The 14,368-nt window shown below is 46.8% G+C and overlaps 1 protein-coding gene across 2 annotated transcripts in view; it reads left to right on the top strand.

Moving 5' to 3' along the window:
• MAP2K6 (mitogen-activated protein kinase kinase 6) overlaps nt 1-13,444 on the top strand; it is a 45,684-nt gene extending 32,240 nt beyond the window's left edge. For both annotated transcript variants that reach the window (XM_042865139.1, XM_042865138.1), the window contains exon 12: nt 2,732-13,444. In XM_042865139.1, the coding sequence (XP_042721073.1) occupies nt 2,732-2,809 (78 nt within the window). In that variant the 3' untranslated portion in view covers nt 2,810-13,444. The remainder of the gene's footprint in view (nt 1-2,731) is intronic.
• The last annotated feature ends 924 nt before the right edge of the window (nt 13,445-14,368 follow it).

Here is a 14,368-nt window from a genome sequence, read left to right as displayed (position 1 = left end):
TTCATGGCCTGTCTCTCTCCTGATGTTGTGGTATTGATCCTGGTGCTGCTAAAAGCTGAACAAAAGCAGGAGAGCTTGGGAAGCCAGTGTTTCACTCAGGCATCTCGTCTCTTTTTCACTGTTATCTGATTGACAGCTAAAGGCTGGAAAGTGCCTAACTTTGTGCCCTGGGTATTGGTGTCTCCTGCCCTTAGGATGTGCACTGTGTCACCCAGGGGGTGACATCCCCAGCCTCACTGCTGCTCTGCTTGAAGTTGTTGGGACCCCCATGGTGCAAAGGTGCCAGGGTTGAAAGTGTTCTCTGGCTGCAAGACATGCCAGAAATCGACGCACCTTTCAAAAGTGAATTGGAAGCAATAAATAATTCCAGTGGCATTTTTTGCTGGGCCCTGTAATGCAGTTTTTCTATATATAGATCTATTTACACACAGTTTGCCCAAATACTGGTTTCAGACAAAAGGAGGCTTGAGTTTTATGTTGTTTTCTTTTTTTCTGTTTGTTTTTGTTTTTTTAATTACTATGGAATAAACACATACATACTTTAAGTGTACTTCTGAACTTTGCCAAATGGCCTTTTATCAAAAGGTTCACCAGCTCAGCTCTGTCTGTTGCAGCATTAATACCCATTGGCAAGCGAGTGCATTTCTATTGAATTAGGTTCTTGGATCACCTCTCCAGAGTATCTCAATGCTGTGGTATTTTATGGCTGACATGAATGTTGTGAGGTCCTGTGGTTGAGGGTTGCTGTTCTGTTGTGTGTTTTTTTTTTAATCCCTCCTCTCTCTGTTATGGCATTAAGTTGTGGTACTGGATTGGACTTGCCATTTAGACCAAGACTGCTCCCTTGCTTTCCTGTGGAATTGAGGTTTCTCATGGAAAATATGACTCTGTGCTATCTTGAGCATCAGGAAAACTGATACGGATGCTTAATCTCATTTAAAAAACCACTTCCCCAGGTGAAGTGGAGCATGAAACTACTGCAGGACTCCTCCCCGGTGGTCTGCATGTTGCAGGGAGCACTTCCCACCACCACAGGGGGGGTTTGTGTTGTAACAAGACTCAGACATTGCAGAGGGGTTGGGTTCACAGACAGACAGGGCTGGAGGGCACTGCTGCCACTCATGTCTTGGGTGTGGGTGCATCTGGGCTGTGGTGGCACTGCTTTGGGTGTGAGTTAGCTGGGGTGTGAAAGCAGTGGCATCTCAATAGGATAATCATACAGCAGGCCATTTGGGTCATTTCTCTGAATAACATTGAGAGTTATTCAGGACGTTTAATTCCCGTGACTGTCTGACCCAGGGAGACCCTAAATTATGTCTGAATCCTTACCACAACCCCTTTCAGTTCTATTTCCCACGTAACTACGCTTCCTCTTCCTTGCTGCTGTGCCTTTGGCTTGTTTTCTGGCTGCTCAGAGCTGCCTCTTTGGTTGCTGGATAACTTTGCTCTCAAGCCCACCTTGGAAAGTCTCCTTTCTCTGCCCCTCTTCTCCCTCCACTTGTCCACTGCCATAGATGTTTGACATAGCCAGCTCTCACGGACTGGGGTGATGGTAGCTTTAGAAAACCCTACAAACCCCAAAATATCTTTAAAAATCCATCTTGAGTGGAGAGAGTTGGGAATCAAACCAAGCTCCCCCAGGCTGTGTATGGGAAGCACAGCTATGTTTTACACAGAGCCGGGGTTGCCTGCAAGCCCTGCAGGGCCCCAGCTGCCATTTGGTTCTCTTTAACACTCTCAATACAAATAAATACAATTAACTGCCAAGACAGTGGGTGTCAAAGAGTGTTTTGGTGATTTCAGGTGGAAGCTGGCTTTGACTGATGCATTGCAGGCCCTGGTACAAAGTGAGTTGCTGGTGCTAGCAGAAAGGAGCTTCTGGGGGTATTCAGTTGTGTACTTTAATCCTTCCACATATTTTTCCATTTGCGCCGAAATGCAGGCAGGATTTTCTGGCAGGAAGTCTTCCCATGTTGGTCACGATTAAGTAGTTAAACATACAGCTGGGGATGGCTTTCCAGCCAGGATGGCTTTCCTCTCTGCGGCATTTAGGGGTAAGGTAGCCATCTCCTGCTGTGAGAATGAGCAATTGCAGGGAAGAAATGAGACTCAAAAGTCACCAGAGGGTAAATACACAGATAAAGCAGGAAGCTGAGGGAAAACCCACTGCAGTCAGCCTTCCTGCGAGGTTTTCCCTTGCTCCCAGGCTGCTGGGCACGACGTGCTAGAGATGTTGTTCAGTACTCTCTGTTGCTTCAAGAGCAGCCCAGGGCAGCCCTCCTGGGCAGGGCAAGGTGGAGAGAGAGAATGCCAGAGCGTGGCACAAATCCCCAGCCTTTGTGAAGCCTCCTAGAAGTGTCTCAGCTGCAAAACGTGGAAAGCCCAATATTATTGTAGAGTCATAGAAGCATTAAGGTTGGAAAAGACCTCTAAGATCAAGTGCAACCTCAGCCCACCCCCACTGTGTCCACTGATCACATCCCTCAGTGCCACATCGAGGTTCTGGAACACCTGTAGGGACAGTGACCCCAGCACTCCCTGGGCAGCTGTGCCAGTACATCACCACTCTTTTGGAGAAAAGTTTCCTAATATCCAGCCTGAAAATGATGCTTGCAACAGAATGTTTGCCACCGACTAGAAGACTGTCTGAAAAGACGTTAGATTCGGTCCTCAGCATTGTGAATAATAAACCTTTTTTTTTTTCTTTTTTTTCCCACTTGTCTCTTCCCAGCAACATCCTTTCTTCACCCTGCACGAATCCAAAGAGACAGACGTCGCCTCTTTTGTCAAACTCATCCTGGGAGACTGAGAACTGGACTTTGTATGAATTGCCCTTCTGTGGACTGGTGGGTGCAGGGGAGGGGCGCGTGGCAGGACTTGTCATGGAAGCACCAACAGAAAGTCGCCGTGTTTTGTTTTGTTTTGTTTTTATTCTGAGAAACCCCCCACCTCGCCGAAGTTTTTAAAAGGGTTCTTTGGTATCCATAGTGACATAGAACGAGCTGGTTAGTGAAATGAATTTTAATAAGGTTGGTAACCTTGAAACAAAAGCAAAACAACGACAACAACAAAAAATTAAGAGTGATTTACATATTTAATGACAGTCAAAACCCCTCTTCCTAACGTTTTCCTACTTCCCTTTCCCTTCCTCCCGAACCGGAATTTGCTTTGTCATGGTAATAGGTGCTATGGTAGTCATGAAGTTGTATGTAGATTTATATTTTGTCCCTTCCATTATTTTAATATTTATGTTAAGTGCTTGATGGAATAGATTTCTGTTTTATATGAGGATGAATGTGTGGTGATGATGATGATGCTAAATGAGGCCACAGCAAGCAATAGTCCTAGGGCTTTGCTGGGGAAAAAGGTGCCAGAGGAAAAGAGAAAGAAGAGAAGTGTCTGTGTTGTGGATAATATTTAATGTGCATCCTATAAAGAATTTATAGACAAGGATCTCAGTTCAGCTCTTCGAGCTGCCTTCATAGGGTGCGAAGCAGCATTGCTGTGCTGGAGGGAACCCCGGCATTCCGTGAGGTCACCTCACCTCCAGAGACCATGCTCTGAGCCCAGGCAGCCCGATGCCCACGGTGCTCTGCCAGCCTCTGCACAGGGAAAGCCCATGCCCGACGTCCTGTCCTTACCCTGCAGGACTGGGCAGGTGATGAGGTCCAGGGTGGGAAGATACTGTTGGGTGAGTTTCTGGGCAGAGGGAAACAACTTGTCCAGAACGTTGCACAAAATCCAGGAGGAGCCTGGTCCCCACCTGCCCTCAAGCCCAGCAGCGTTGCAGTGTCTGGGGCTCACCTGGGCTGGGGATGTGCTGCTTTGGGCACAAAAGGGCACTCCTCTCACCTCCTCCAGCTAAGAAAGGCAAACAATCACAGCGGGAGGTCTGAAAAAGTAGGGATAGCTCAGCACAGGTTTCCAGGGTTTTCAGCACTGCCTAAGCAGCAATCTCCCTGTGTTTGCGTGCAGACTTCAGGAGTGCTGCCCTGAAGCCTGTGCTGGCACGTGATTTGGGCCATGTCCACCTCTGGTTGTGATACTGGAGGCAGCCGGGAGTGCCGGGCTCCAACATGGGCTGCAGGTGTCCCCCATCAGGTCAGCAGCTGGGAAAACCATGCAGGGAAACCACAGCCCACCTGTCCCAGGAGCTTGTTGCTGTTGGCCCGAGTCTGCAGAGAAAAGCTGCTAGCCAAGGGCTGGAGTGTGAAGGCTGTCTGGGTGGGAGGGGGAATACGGTGACCCACTCTGCTTTTAGGTAACACGGTTTCCTTCCAGAGAAGGGGGGCCAAGGACTGCGAGGCATTGCTGTGTCTGGAGCAAGGCCACTGGCAGGCACCAGCATGGTGCTGGTTTGACTGAGCCAGACCTGCACAGCTACATTACCAGGCTATGAATCCTTTGCCTTTGCCTTTGCCCGTGGCTCCTTCCCCCAGCCCTGCAAGGTGCATGAGTGTATGGCTGCACTGCAGCCTGTGCGTGTGCCTCATGCCCCTCTGCATGCTTCCCTTCCCCACCCATCACTTCTGCACAAGTTCTCAGAGCCAAATCCCAACTGGAAGCGCGCCATGCCCTGCAAGATGGTTGTGCAGGATGTTATATACAGCCCTTTCTCTCCTAGTTTAGTGGCATCAGTCTCCATTGGTGTAGGTTGGACTTCAGGATTATCCTGAGCACCCATCTGGGAAGTGATTTCTTGAGAAGGGCAGTATTTAGAGCAGGGAACCCTGAGTAGCAGGGTAGTACCACTGGTGCTGGGGGCACGCAACTGCTTTGGAGAGGTGCACATAGACACCAGTGCCTGGGCTGCTGCTGCCAGCATCATAACTGGCTGGCAGTGCCTGCTGAGGTGTTTGCAAACCCTACAACAGTGCTGCTCTGCCTTGGGACCTTATCATAGAATATCCTGATTTGGAAGAGACCCATAAGGGTCGTCAAGTCCAGCTCCATATCGAAGGAGATTCATCGATCCTTGTGCTCCTCCACTGCAGGCAGGGTGCAGGTGACTCCTTACTGCAAAGGGCTCACAGGTCATGCAGGCTTTGGGGAGGAGGTTCCCCTTCCTCAGGCCCTGCTTCACGAGCCTGCTGGCCCCCAGTAACAATAAGCTCCATATTTCACTTTGCGTCGAGGAGAACCTTTCAGGTCACACTGTGTTGTGGGTGAAACATAAGGATGTTTTACTTCACTCTGTAATTTTAAAAGGCCTCGCATGGCTCATAATCTGCCCTCTCATATTCCGTGGTGTGTGTGTGTGTTTTCTCTCTCTCACTTTCTCAGAGTCACAGAGCTGTTTTGATTGATTGTCCTCAGCTGCAGCTGAAAGTCCGGCCAGCCAGTTTATGGAGTTGGTTCCAGCATCAATTCTCGCTTTGAAAAACATGACATTTAAAACCACCCTTTGGTTTTCCTACATATGGATCTGATGCTTTTGTTAAAGATTGTTTTTGCTGCTTTTCTCCTGGAATATAAGTCTCATTTGGACACCGCATCCTCTTGACCTCACAGCACCTTTATTTCAGTGCCATTGTAATTGACAGGTTGAATTTATGAGATACTGTCAAAGTTCAGTATTAATAGCAGATATTAATGTCACCAGCGTTTTCCAATAGAAAATTAATGTCAGTGTTGTCTGCAGCTAGTAACCCTCTAAAATGATTCCTGCATGCCTCAACACTACATGCTGAGTACTTTCTTTTAAGCCTTTTGCTCTTGCAGTGCTTGGGCTGTCTGATTCCTTTGTTTTAATGACATTACAATAGAGCATGCAACAAATCACTTCACTTCCTCCTGATTCTCCATGACTTTGTTCCTTTAAAAGTCATTTACGTCAGCCCAGAGTAAGTGTGAATCTGTATGGCCAGTGTGAGTAAAACCAGTGATCTGCATTGGTTGTCACTGAAAAGGTACTTGAAGGAGGAGAGGAATGCAGAAGCTGTCTCTGCATCCTTCTTTGTGGACACCAGGCTTGGCCTGATCAAGGGTATTCTTAGAGAGAAGCCTGAGCTGGTGGCCTCAGAGCAAGGAGGAGAGCTAGAGTCTCCTCTGCAAGGTTGCAAAACAAAAATCAGACTCTTTTCCATTTGATTGTAAACTCAGTCAAGATGAAAGGGTTTTGTTCAGTACCCAGAATCTTTTTTGGATGTAACCTGAGCGCAGGTTTGGCTGGGAGAGGCACGATTTGTGGGATATTTAGCCTTTCCCAGCAACCATGCCCCATGCCCTGGTGTTGAGGCTTGAAGCTGTTCTTCCAAAGGCTCCTTTGTCTTCAGACAGTGCAGAACTGTGGGCAGCACACAGGGTGTTAGATTGTCCCGAGTCAGGATATTTAAATTGCAGAAGCAGCAGGTCTCATTCCACAAACCTGAAACAAACCAAAACACCCCAGGGAGTAAAGAGGAGTGAAAAGCTGCCCAGAGCTGAGCACTGAGCCATGGCTTGGACCAGCAGTGTGAATTAATTCCAGCACAGTGAGACATTTGCAAGGCAGGGCCTCTCTGCTGCTCTCTTCTCAGCCACAGCAGTGGTGATCTGGCTGTGTGAGACATGCATAGCCCATCCTCATGGCAGGAAGAGGGAGACCACAGGGGCATGATGTTCATCATCTATTTTCTCCAACGTGCCAAATTCCTTACAACTCCTGACGTTCTTGCGACCTCCTCCATGCTTGAGGCTTTGCCATTTCTAGGGGTCTTGAACTGTGGCTGGCAGAAGGGCTTCTTTCTGGGTCCCCAAAAGCCCACTGTCCCTTAAACTTGATGGGGAACTTGGAGAGCATTTGCTGGTTACTGTTTTTAAGGGCCGCCCTGCTGCGGTGGGTGGAACGTCCGTCTTCTCTGGGGGTTTTCCAGAAGTTCACACAGATAGCTTCATATTGTATGCCTGCATTTTTCCCTGACTTCTGTCGATTTTAGTGGCAAGGAAGGAGGTTGAAGAGGCAGGACTGCCGTTTCTGGAGGCTCTAGGTGGGTAACTACTTAGAAATAGCACTTAAAATAACTGAGTGCAGTTAAGCTCGCTGTTCTTTGACTGGGGAAGGAGGTGGTTGTGTGCTGTTGGGTCAGTGTTGGGTGCATTTTGACTTGGGAAGGGACTCCGGGGCCCTCACCCATGTGACGTTGCAGTGCCTAGTTCCAAGGACAGAGATACCCACACACACAGCATTAGCCAGGATTTCTCCATGTTTGCAGAAGCAGAGTATGTACCTGAACATTTCCCTTCTTTCCTAGACGTTTTGGAAGAGGAAATCCCACTCGGCTAATGCAGCATTGCTTTAGTGGCTGGTCTGGTGTAGTTCAGACAAGGTTCCCACCAGCTCCCTTGTTTAATAGGCCTCTTCTTTATTAAAAACAAAATCCAAACTCCTCTCTCAGAAAAGCCAGCCAAGATGCTCTTTTTTTTTTTTCCCCTCTCTTCCATCTTGTTCCTCTTAGAGGAACTCTGGGAGCCAGTCTTGGTGCTTTCACTCTTTCACATGCCAAAGATTGCTACATCCCTCTTAGTTATGCTCCTGCCAAACCAGATCTTATAGTCTTGCCTCAAGAATCATCCACTTCCCTGCTCCTTGGGGTTCCTTTTGTTGCTGTTGCTTTTTCATTGTATTTCCTCATGTTTATTGACATGTCTATTGTTGAGCTTCCTGGACACATGCAGCTCTCTTTTTCAGATACAGAGAAAGACAAATAGTTGCCTTCGCTGGTCAGCCCCTGCTGTTGGGGAAATACTGCTAGTGATACGATTCTTGCAGGTGGGGATGGCTCTCATTTAAAGCTAGGGTCACGGAGGGTGTAAACTGGCATTGCTCCATTGGCTTTTGCTGGAATAAGGCCAGTTTTGTCCAGCTGAGAATCTGTCCTTAATGTCTAAACAGTTATTACATACTAATAAAGATTAATGATTGTAAATCCCCATGGATTATACATAAAATGGCAAGTTTCACTCATTAATCTTTATTGCCATATTATAGCTGTTTATGTTAGAGGAGTTATCTCTCTCTGTTCTGAGCGTGCACTTAGGAGAAAGGGGCTGAGTGTGGGGGAGATGGTGGGTGGACATAACAGACCAGATGTCCATGTGTTTTATAGTCTGTGTCCTCTCCCCCAAGTTACTTATTTCCTTGAAAGCCTTTAACCGGCAGCAAAGGATGTATCACAGAGCTTTGTCTGCTTCTCTGGCCTCTGGCTGAGCTATAAAATCCAGATTGTTTCTGGTGAGAAGGGATCAGATCTCCTAATTAATATTTCAGCTCAGCCTTTACTGGAGCAGATGGATAATATGAAATTTGACGAGTGCTCTGGCAGGCCTGAGCTCTGCAGTGCACTGAGATTCACTCTCCTGGACTGTGGCTGGAAGAGATACTTTCTGCGCAGTATGAAGCAGTGTTTCAGGCTGAAAGGATGCAGCTCCTTCACGGAAACCTGTGCTATAAAAGCAGTTGATTTTGTTATTAAGAAGGGCCAGAAAAAGCTTACTTGAATCTCATCTTTTGTGTTTGGAGACGAGCATAGATTCAGCTTGTTGGTGATGCCAGCGGTCCGCACTGTATAAATTGAAGGGACTGCAAAAAACTGCAAGGGTGGTTTTATGGCATAGGGACAAACTAAGGCCTTTGTTGAGCAGCTGTTGTTTGTCTTCTCTGCCAAGGAAGAGCTGAAGTTGATCGAGCAGAGCTCAGCAGACAGAGAGCAATGGATTTAGGTGATGCATTTTGTCTCGTATCCTAGATGCCACTGTGTCCCCACTGCCTGCAAAAGAAACAAAATTTAAAACCCCAGAGAAAACCAGGGAAGAACTGCAAGTGAGCTGGTAGTGGTGCCTGTATGGCCTTGTGCATTGCTGCTTCCCCCGTTAACCTTGTCAATGAGTTTCATTGGGCATGAATGATGGGAAAGGCTTGGGAACTGCCTCGGTAGCTGAGAAAGAAGATGGTAAATATTTTAAGGAGTAAATTCCCATCTTTTGGTTAGTTATGTTTATAACTGCCACAGGAACAAAGGAATCCTGCAGGACCTGTGCTGCAGGCAGTGTTGTTCCGCTAGGAATTATTGTGGCTGTGGCGTGTTGCATGGCCTGCTTTAGTGCACTGCTGGATGGCTGGCCAGCTCGTAGCCTCCATTGACCTCTTCCCTACAGTCACAGTTACATTTTGCATTTTACTGTCTGGGATTTTACTAGCAGCTTTTTTTCTAGGTGGTCAGGCAGAGAGAAGGCAAAAGAAAGGGGCCTTTGGGAGAAGAAGGCAGTGCCTATATGCTATCCACCGCCCGCCCACAGGTATCCAGCCAAGGTGAGAGCTTCCCCGAGCCGTTGGAATACTCCCTGACATCTGTTCTTACTTCTTCTCCATCTCAGGAAAAATCCCTGCTGGAAGCAGAGCAGCCCCATGGCTCGCCCTTGCCGGCAGCCAGCCTGCGGGCCGGGCTGCATTTCCTTCCTCGAAAGGCTCTTGGGTTTCTCTAAATGATGGGGCACCACTCCAGCGGCTGCGAGGTACCGCGGGGATAAGCTGGGAAATGCTTGGAAGTGTCTTAAAACGCGCTGGAAATAGAGATGGAAATCTCGAAAGATCAGATGGCTTTCGGCAATTTCCAAAGCTGTGTGGTTTTAGCCAGACCTGAAAACCCTTCCTAGAAGTTTATTTCGGGGTATTTTGGTATGTTACTTTCACTTTTGGGCCCAGCTAAATCCAGGAAGCTCAGAATAGTGTAATTTTAAAATAGAGAATAAACACACCCACCTCGAGTATTGCTGAACAGATCAGGAAAATTCGTGTTTGGTTTCTCACAAAGGAAGAATTCAGGCCAGCTCAGGGTTTATCCTAATTCAGTCTGGTTTTGCCCGAAATTATTACTCTTTTTGAGAAAATAAGAGATCCATTCTGCGGCCTTTCCGTAATGCCATGACCAGCATGCAGGGGTCTGAATCAGAAGATGCCAGCAGGAGGCTAGAGACAAGTGCAATGGGGAGAGGCAGCCAGCACTGAGCAGGAGGGAGCAGGATGGCCGCAAGTACGTGCCTGGCCTCTAAAAACACAGCTAGAAGCAGATCCTCCATGGTTATGTGTGGTGGAGGCGTTGGGGTCTGCCATGTTGCCTTTTTTTTTCTTGTCTGTTCCTTCTTAGAAAGACCTTACGGCCATCTCAGAGTGTCCAGAAACAATATCTGAGTCTGTGGTATCTCTCAGCTCAACTGTGTGCTTCTTTTCAGGAAGGGTACTGGGAAGGGTGGGAAGGGACGTGGTGTCTTCCAGTTAGACAGCCAGAGTGAAGAGGTGTATATCAAGTGCCTTGCAAGAGCCAAAAAGGTTTGTTTAAAGAAGAATTACAGCCTGTGGTGTAGGCTGTCAGGATTGAATTTATCGTATACAGGTGCAGCTGCAGAATTCTCCATCCACATTTTGCCCGCATTTAGTCGTGAGCCTTCCATAAATACAGGATGAATCATAGAATGGCTTAGGTTGGAAAGGGCCTTAAAGATCACCTAGTTCCGACCCCTGCTGTGGATAGATTTGTCACCCACCACATCAGGCTGCCCAGGATCTCATACAATGGCCTTAGGCACCTCCCAGGAAAATATCTAATAATAATAGCCCATGCTTGGTGGGCTTAAGTCAAGGTGGGGCTCTACAGACAGAAAAAAGCCATAGCATCACCAGACCCAGAGTCTTGGCTCCAAACGTTTCCATATAATGGGTGTGTTGTGAATTTCCAAAGTCTACCACCATTTTGCTTCCTCTGCAGCCATGAGTTGAGCAGCTTGTGTTTGGTGTTGGCTGTCACTGTGCCACTGGGGCTGCTGGAAATGATCACCACATCCACAACTGTTGGAATTTGGCATTTATTTGTTAATAGCAATACATTGGGGGGAAGCTGTTAAATGTAGTGTCTCACAAACTGAGGATATGTTGGAGTAAAACTTGTCATTTCTCTGTCTAAAAGAGTCCAAAGTCTTCAATTTATGGAACGATGGTTTTAATGGCAAGGATCCATGTTTGGCATCAAAATTTATGAAATTTATAGAGTTTCTGTCTCAACTTGTGAAATCTACTGTCTTGAGATGGTGGGGAATTTGTAATGAAGATATTTCTATGTTTCTATGTTATTTTAAGCTAAAAAGTTTAAGGAGAACTGAGCTGAATGGAAAAGTAACCACTTCCCAGTGGTATGCTGGTGTTGAAGAGGACACAGGCAAAGTGGCAAGTTGGAAGCCTTCTCTTTTTTAATGTGTTCAGTGTTTGTATCAGTTCAGATTTTCTTTCAGTGACTTGGTTTGCTCTGGAATTAGAGATGAAGTAATCTTTTTTCATTTTTTTTTCACCTCTTTAAGCATCTTGGAGTCTTCTGAATAAATCTGCTCATCGTTGTTTGGTTTTAATAGGAGAAGCACCAGTTGGGTTGTAATGGTTCCTTCCAGAGGGGATGGAGTAGCACCAGAGATCGTCTTAGCTGCTAAAATGCTTGATGCTCCAAGCCTGAGTGCACTGGATTTCTGAGAAAATTCGCCACCTGAAAAATACAATCTGGTTTGAGATGAGCTGGGTTAGTCCAGGCCTTCCCGTCAGGTTCTTCTGTATCAGGAGCCTGGAGTTCCCCATCAGTCCTCAGGTCAGGGATGCTCGGGGCTGCCAGGAATGAACTAGAAGTGCTGAGGTGTGGAGCACTGATAAGCAGCATAGGGGTGCAATCCCAAACATGAGACCTGTGGGAGACAGGCAGGGGTCTCCCAGACATGCTCTTCTTGTTCTTTTCATTCCCTTCCTCCTCTTTGCAAACGTATCTTGCTGCTCTGCTGCTTCCAAAGCCGCCCAGGCCGTGCTGATAAAGAACTCTGTGATGCATCTGTTTTCCAACAGCTTGCGTTGGTTTTCTGGTTTGTTTTTTCTTCCCCCTATGCATAAGAAGTGTTGGGTAGCAGAATGTGGATTTCATTAGAAGTTCATAAAGCAGGGACCTCAGAAGGATGTGGGTATAAATGCTTTTCAGGCATCTGAGGTGAACTTTAAATGGAGCTTTGGCCCTCATTTGCTTTCTGCTTTTCAAATACCATTTATGAGAAAGCGGAGCTGTCAAAGCCATGCATGAACTTTGCCTTCTTGTGAATAACTTGTCTCCCATTGTCAGAATGCAAAAGAAACTTGTCTTAAAGTAAATTTGGTAGCTCCACAAAGCTATGAGTGTGTATGCATTTATGTGCAGCTTGGTGGGTGCAGGGAGCCACTCTGCTATTTCAGAGATTTAAAAAACACAATGCAAGTGTTTTCAAAAAGAGCAATTAAAACATTTTATTTGTTGGCAAAAGTACATCAAACCACATCTCCCATCGTTCTTTTAATTGCTTCGTGCTTGTTTGTGTTGCCTTCATCTTTGCTTGCCTTTTTCCTCTGCAGCACAGCCCAGAGCCTCACACAGCCCCTCTGGCAGTAAAGGAGTGGGGAGGAATGGGAAATGGGGTGTTAGGGGAAGGGCAGCGCGGCACAGTGGGAGCCATTGTCACTTTTTAGCTTGTTGAGGTAGCTCTGTCCTCATCAGAATCAAAACTTCCCATATCCTAACTTAAGACCCCAAATCTTTGTGCAAGGAAATGGAGGTTGGAAGCCCTGCCCTTCTCACCCTGGCTTGGGCAGTCCTGTGAACACTGCTGGTGGTTTATTAACAGCAGCATCACTGCTGGGGTCAGGCAAACACTGCAGAGTGTTTCGGTGGTCACCCACTGCCAACCCCTGAGACCTCATGTCAGCACAGTCTGAAACACTTCTCTTAACCTGTGATGTCTTCATTCATCTCAAAGCCGCTCCTCGTCCTATGGAGGTGATAAATAGTAGGAAACTGACAGTAGGACCATGTGCGTAATGCTAGATAGGCTTTTATTTAATGTTGTTTTAACGAGATGCTTTTAGGACCCGTGCTGTATTGGATTAAGGATATTGGTGGAACAGCTGAACTGGTATTCCTTAACCTTTCCCTCTGCCCTCTTCATTCGAAAGACAAAATAGATTGGGAGAATGTATTTATCTTGAAAAAGAACCCACGACCCTGTTGGTAGAACACATTGATCTTTACTACGCTTCAGTTTTATTTCTCAGGATATCCAAAGGTTTATCACTGCTGCTGAGAGAAGGGGACAGTACACCTTTTTGAAACTTCAACCACTGTAACCCATTTTCCAGATGTGTGTGTGCGTGTGTGTGTGTGTTCAACTCAGCACTGCGTGTGCGTGTGTTCTGCTGATTATTGTGTGCATCTATGAAATGCTTCAAACAACTGCCTGGAAGTCAAAACCAACCACCTCTTTCCAGTCATGTTTGCCGTGACTTTTCATAACCACACTTGAACTAGTGGTCTTGGATTAAATATTCAAAGAGCAGGGCATCTTTATAGCAATGGTATGTCAGTCAAATTAAGAAAAATGTACACAAAAATAAATAAATTAAATTTAAAAATGACGCGTTGTCAGCCTACCTGTATTTACCTGCTGGAAGTGCTACAGCAGACTGCGGAATGGTTGCTGGGAGCACATTTTGTACTGCTTTTGCTATTCATATGGAAGGTTTTTAAGGATCAACTTACTTGTAACAGCTTATCATCGGGAATGCTCAAGCTGCTCTACAGAAATAATCGCATTTCGGCAGACGCATCCACATCCCGTCCAGCCCACATCAAAGCACGAGCCCCGGCCCTGCTGTGGCTCTGGCAGACGCTGGGGGACCAGAGGAGCCGGCTTCCTGCCCTCCAGAGCAGCTTTGCAGCCCGGATGGGGTGCAGTGGGCTGCAACCCAGTGGCCAGCATGGACCAGGGGTGCAGGTCTTGAGCAAGGGCCCATCTTGATGCAGCCCCCATACGAATCAGCTGCAGCACTTGATCCCACATCCAACCTGCAGTTCCACGCTAGCCCCGTCACTGTTATCTGCATTGAAGCCTCATGTTTCTTTAAAGGTTAGTGATGCTTTTGCCATGATGCAAAGCCAGTTTTCACCCTTAATTTATTGGCTGAAGTCACATCGCATTTTGCTTGAGGAAAGCATGCTGGTCTGGGTCATGCTGAAACATGAACAGCTATTTCCCTCTTTCTCACATAAATAAAACGATGCTTCCATTTATTTAGGAATTGCTGAAAACAATATATCAGCTCCCTCTGTTGACCCTGCAGTCCCAGTTAAGGAAAAGCACTGGTTGCTGAGCTGATGCACTAAGGAACAAACTAAGGAAAAGTATCCTACTTAGTGTGATCGCTTTTCAGGGGCACAAGAAAGGAACTGATCTTCATTACATAGCAGTAAACCATGTCCTGGGCTGAACAAGTTCAGATTGCAAGAGGACATTACCATGCCAGTGACATGGAGATGGCTATAAAAACATCTCAAGGGGA

Source organism: Lagopus leucura, unplaced genomic scaffold (assembly GCF_019238085.1).
Source record: "Lagopus leucura isolate 7727_CA_CO unplaced genomic scaffold, USGS_WTPT01 Super-Scaffold_797, whole genome shotgun sequence".
NCBI lineage: Eukaryota > Metazoa > Chordata > Aves > Galliformes > Phasianidae > Lagopus > Lagopus leucura.
The sequence above is the reverse complement of the archived record's forward strand: the minus strand, read 5'-3'. Positions and strand labels throughout refer to the sequence as shown.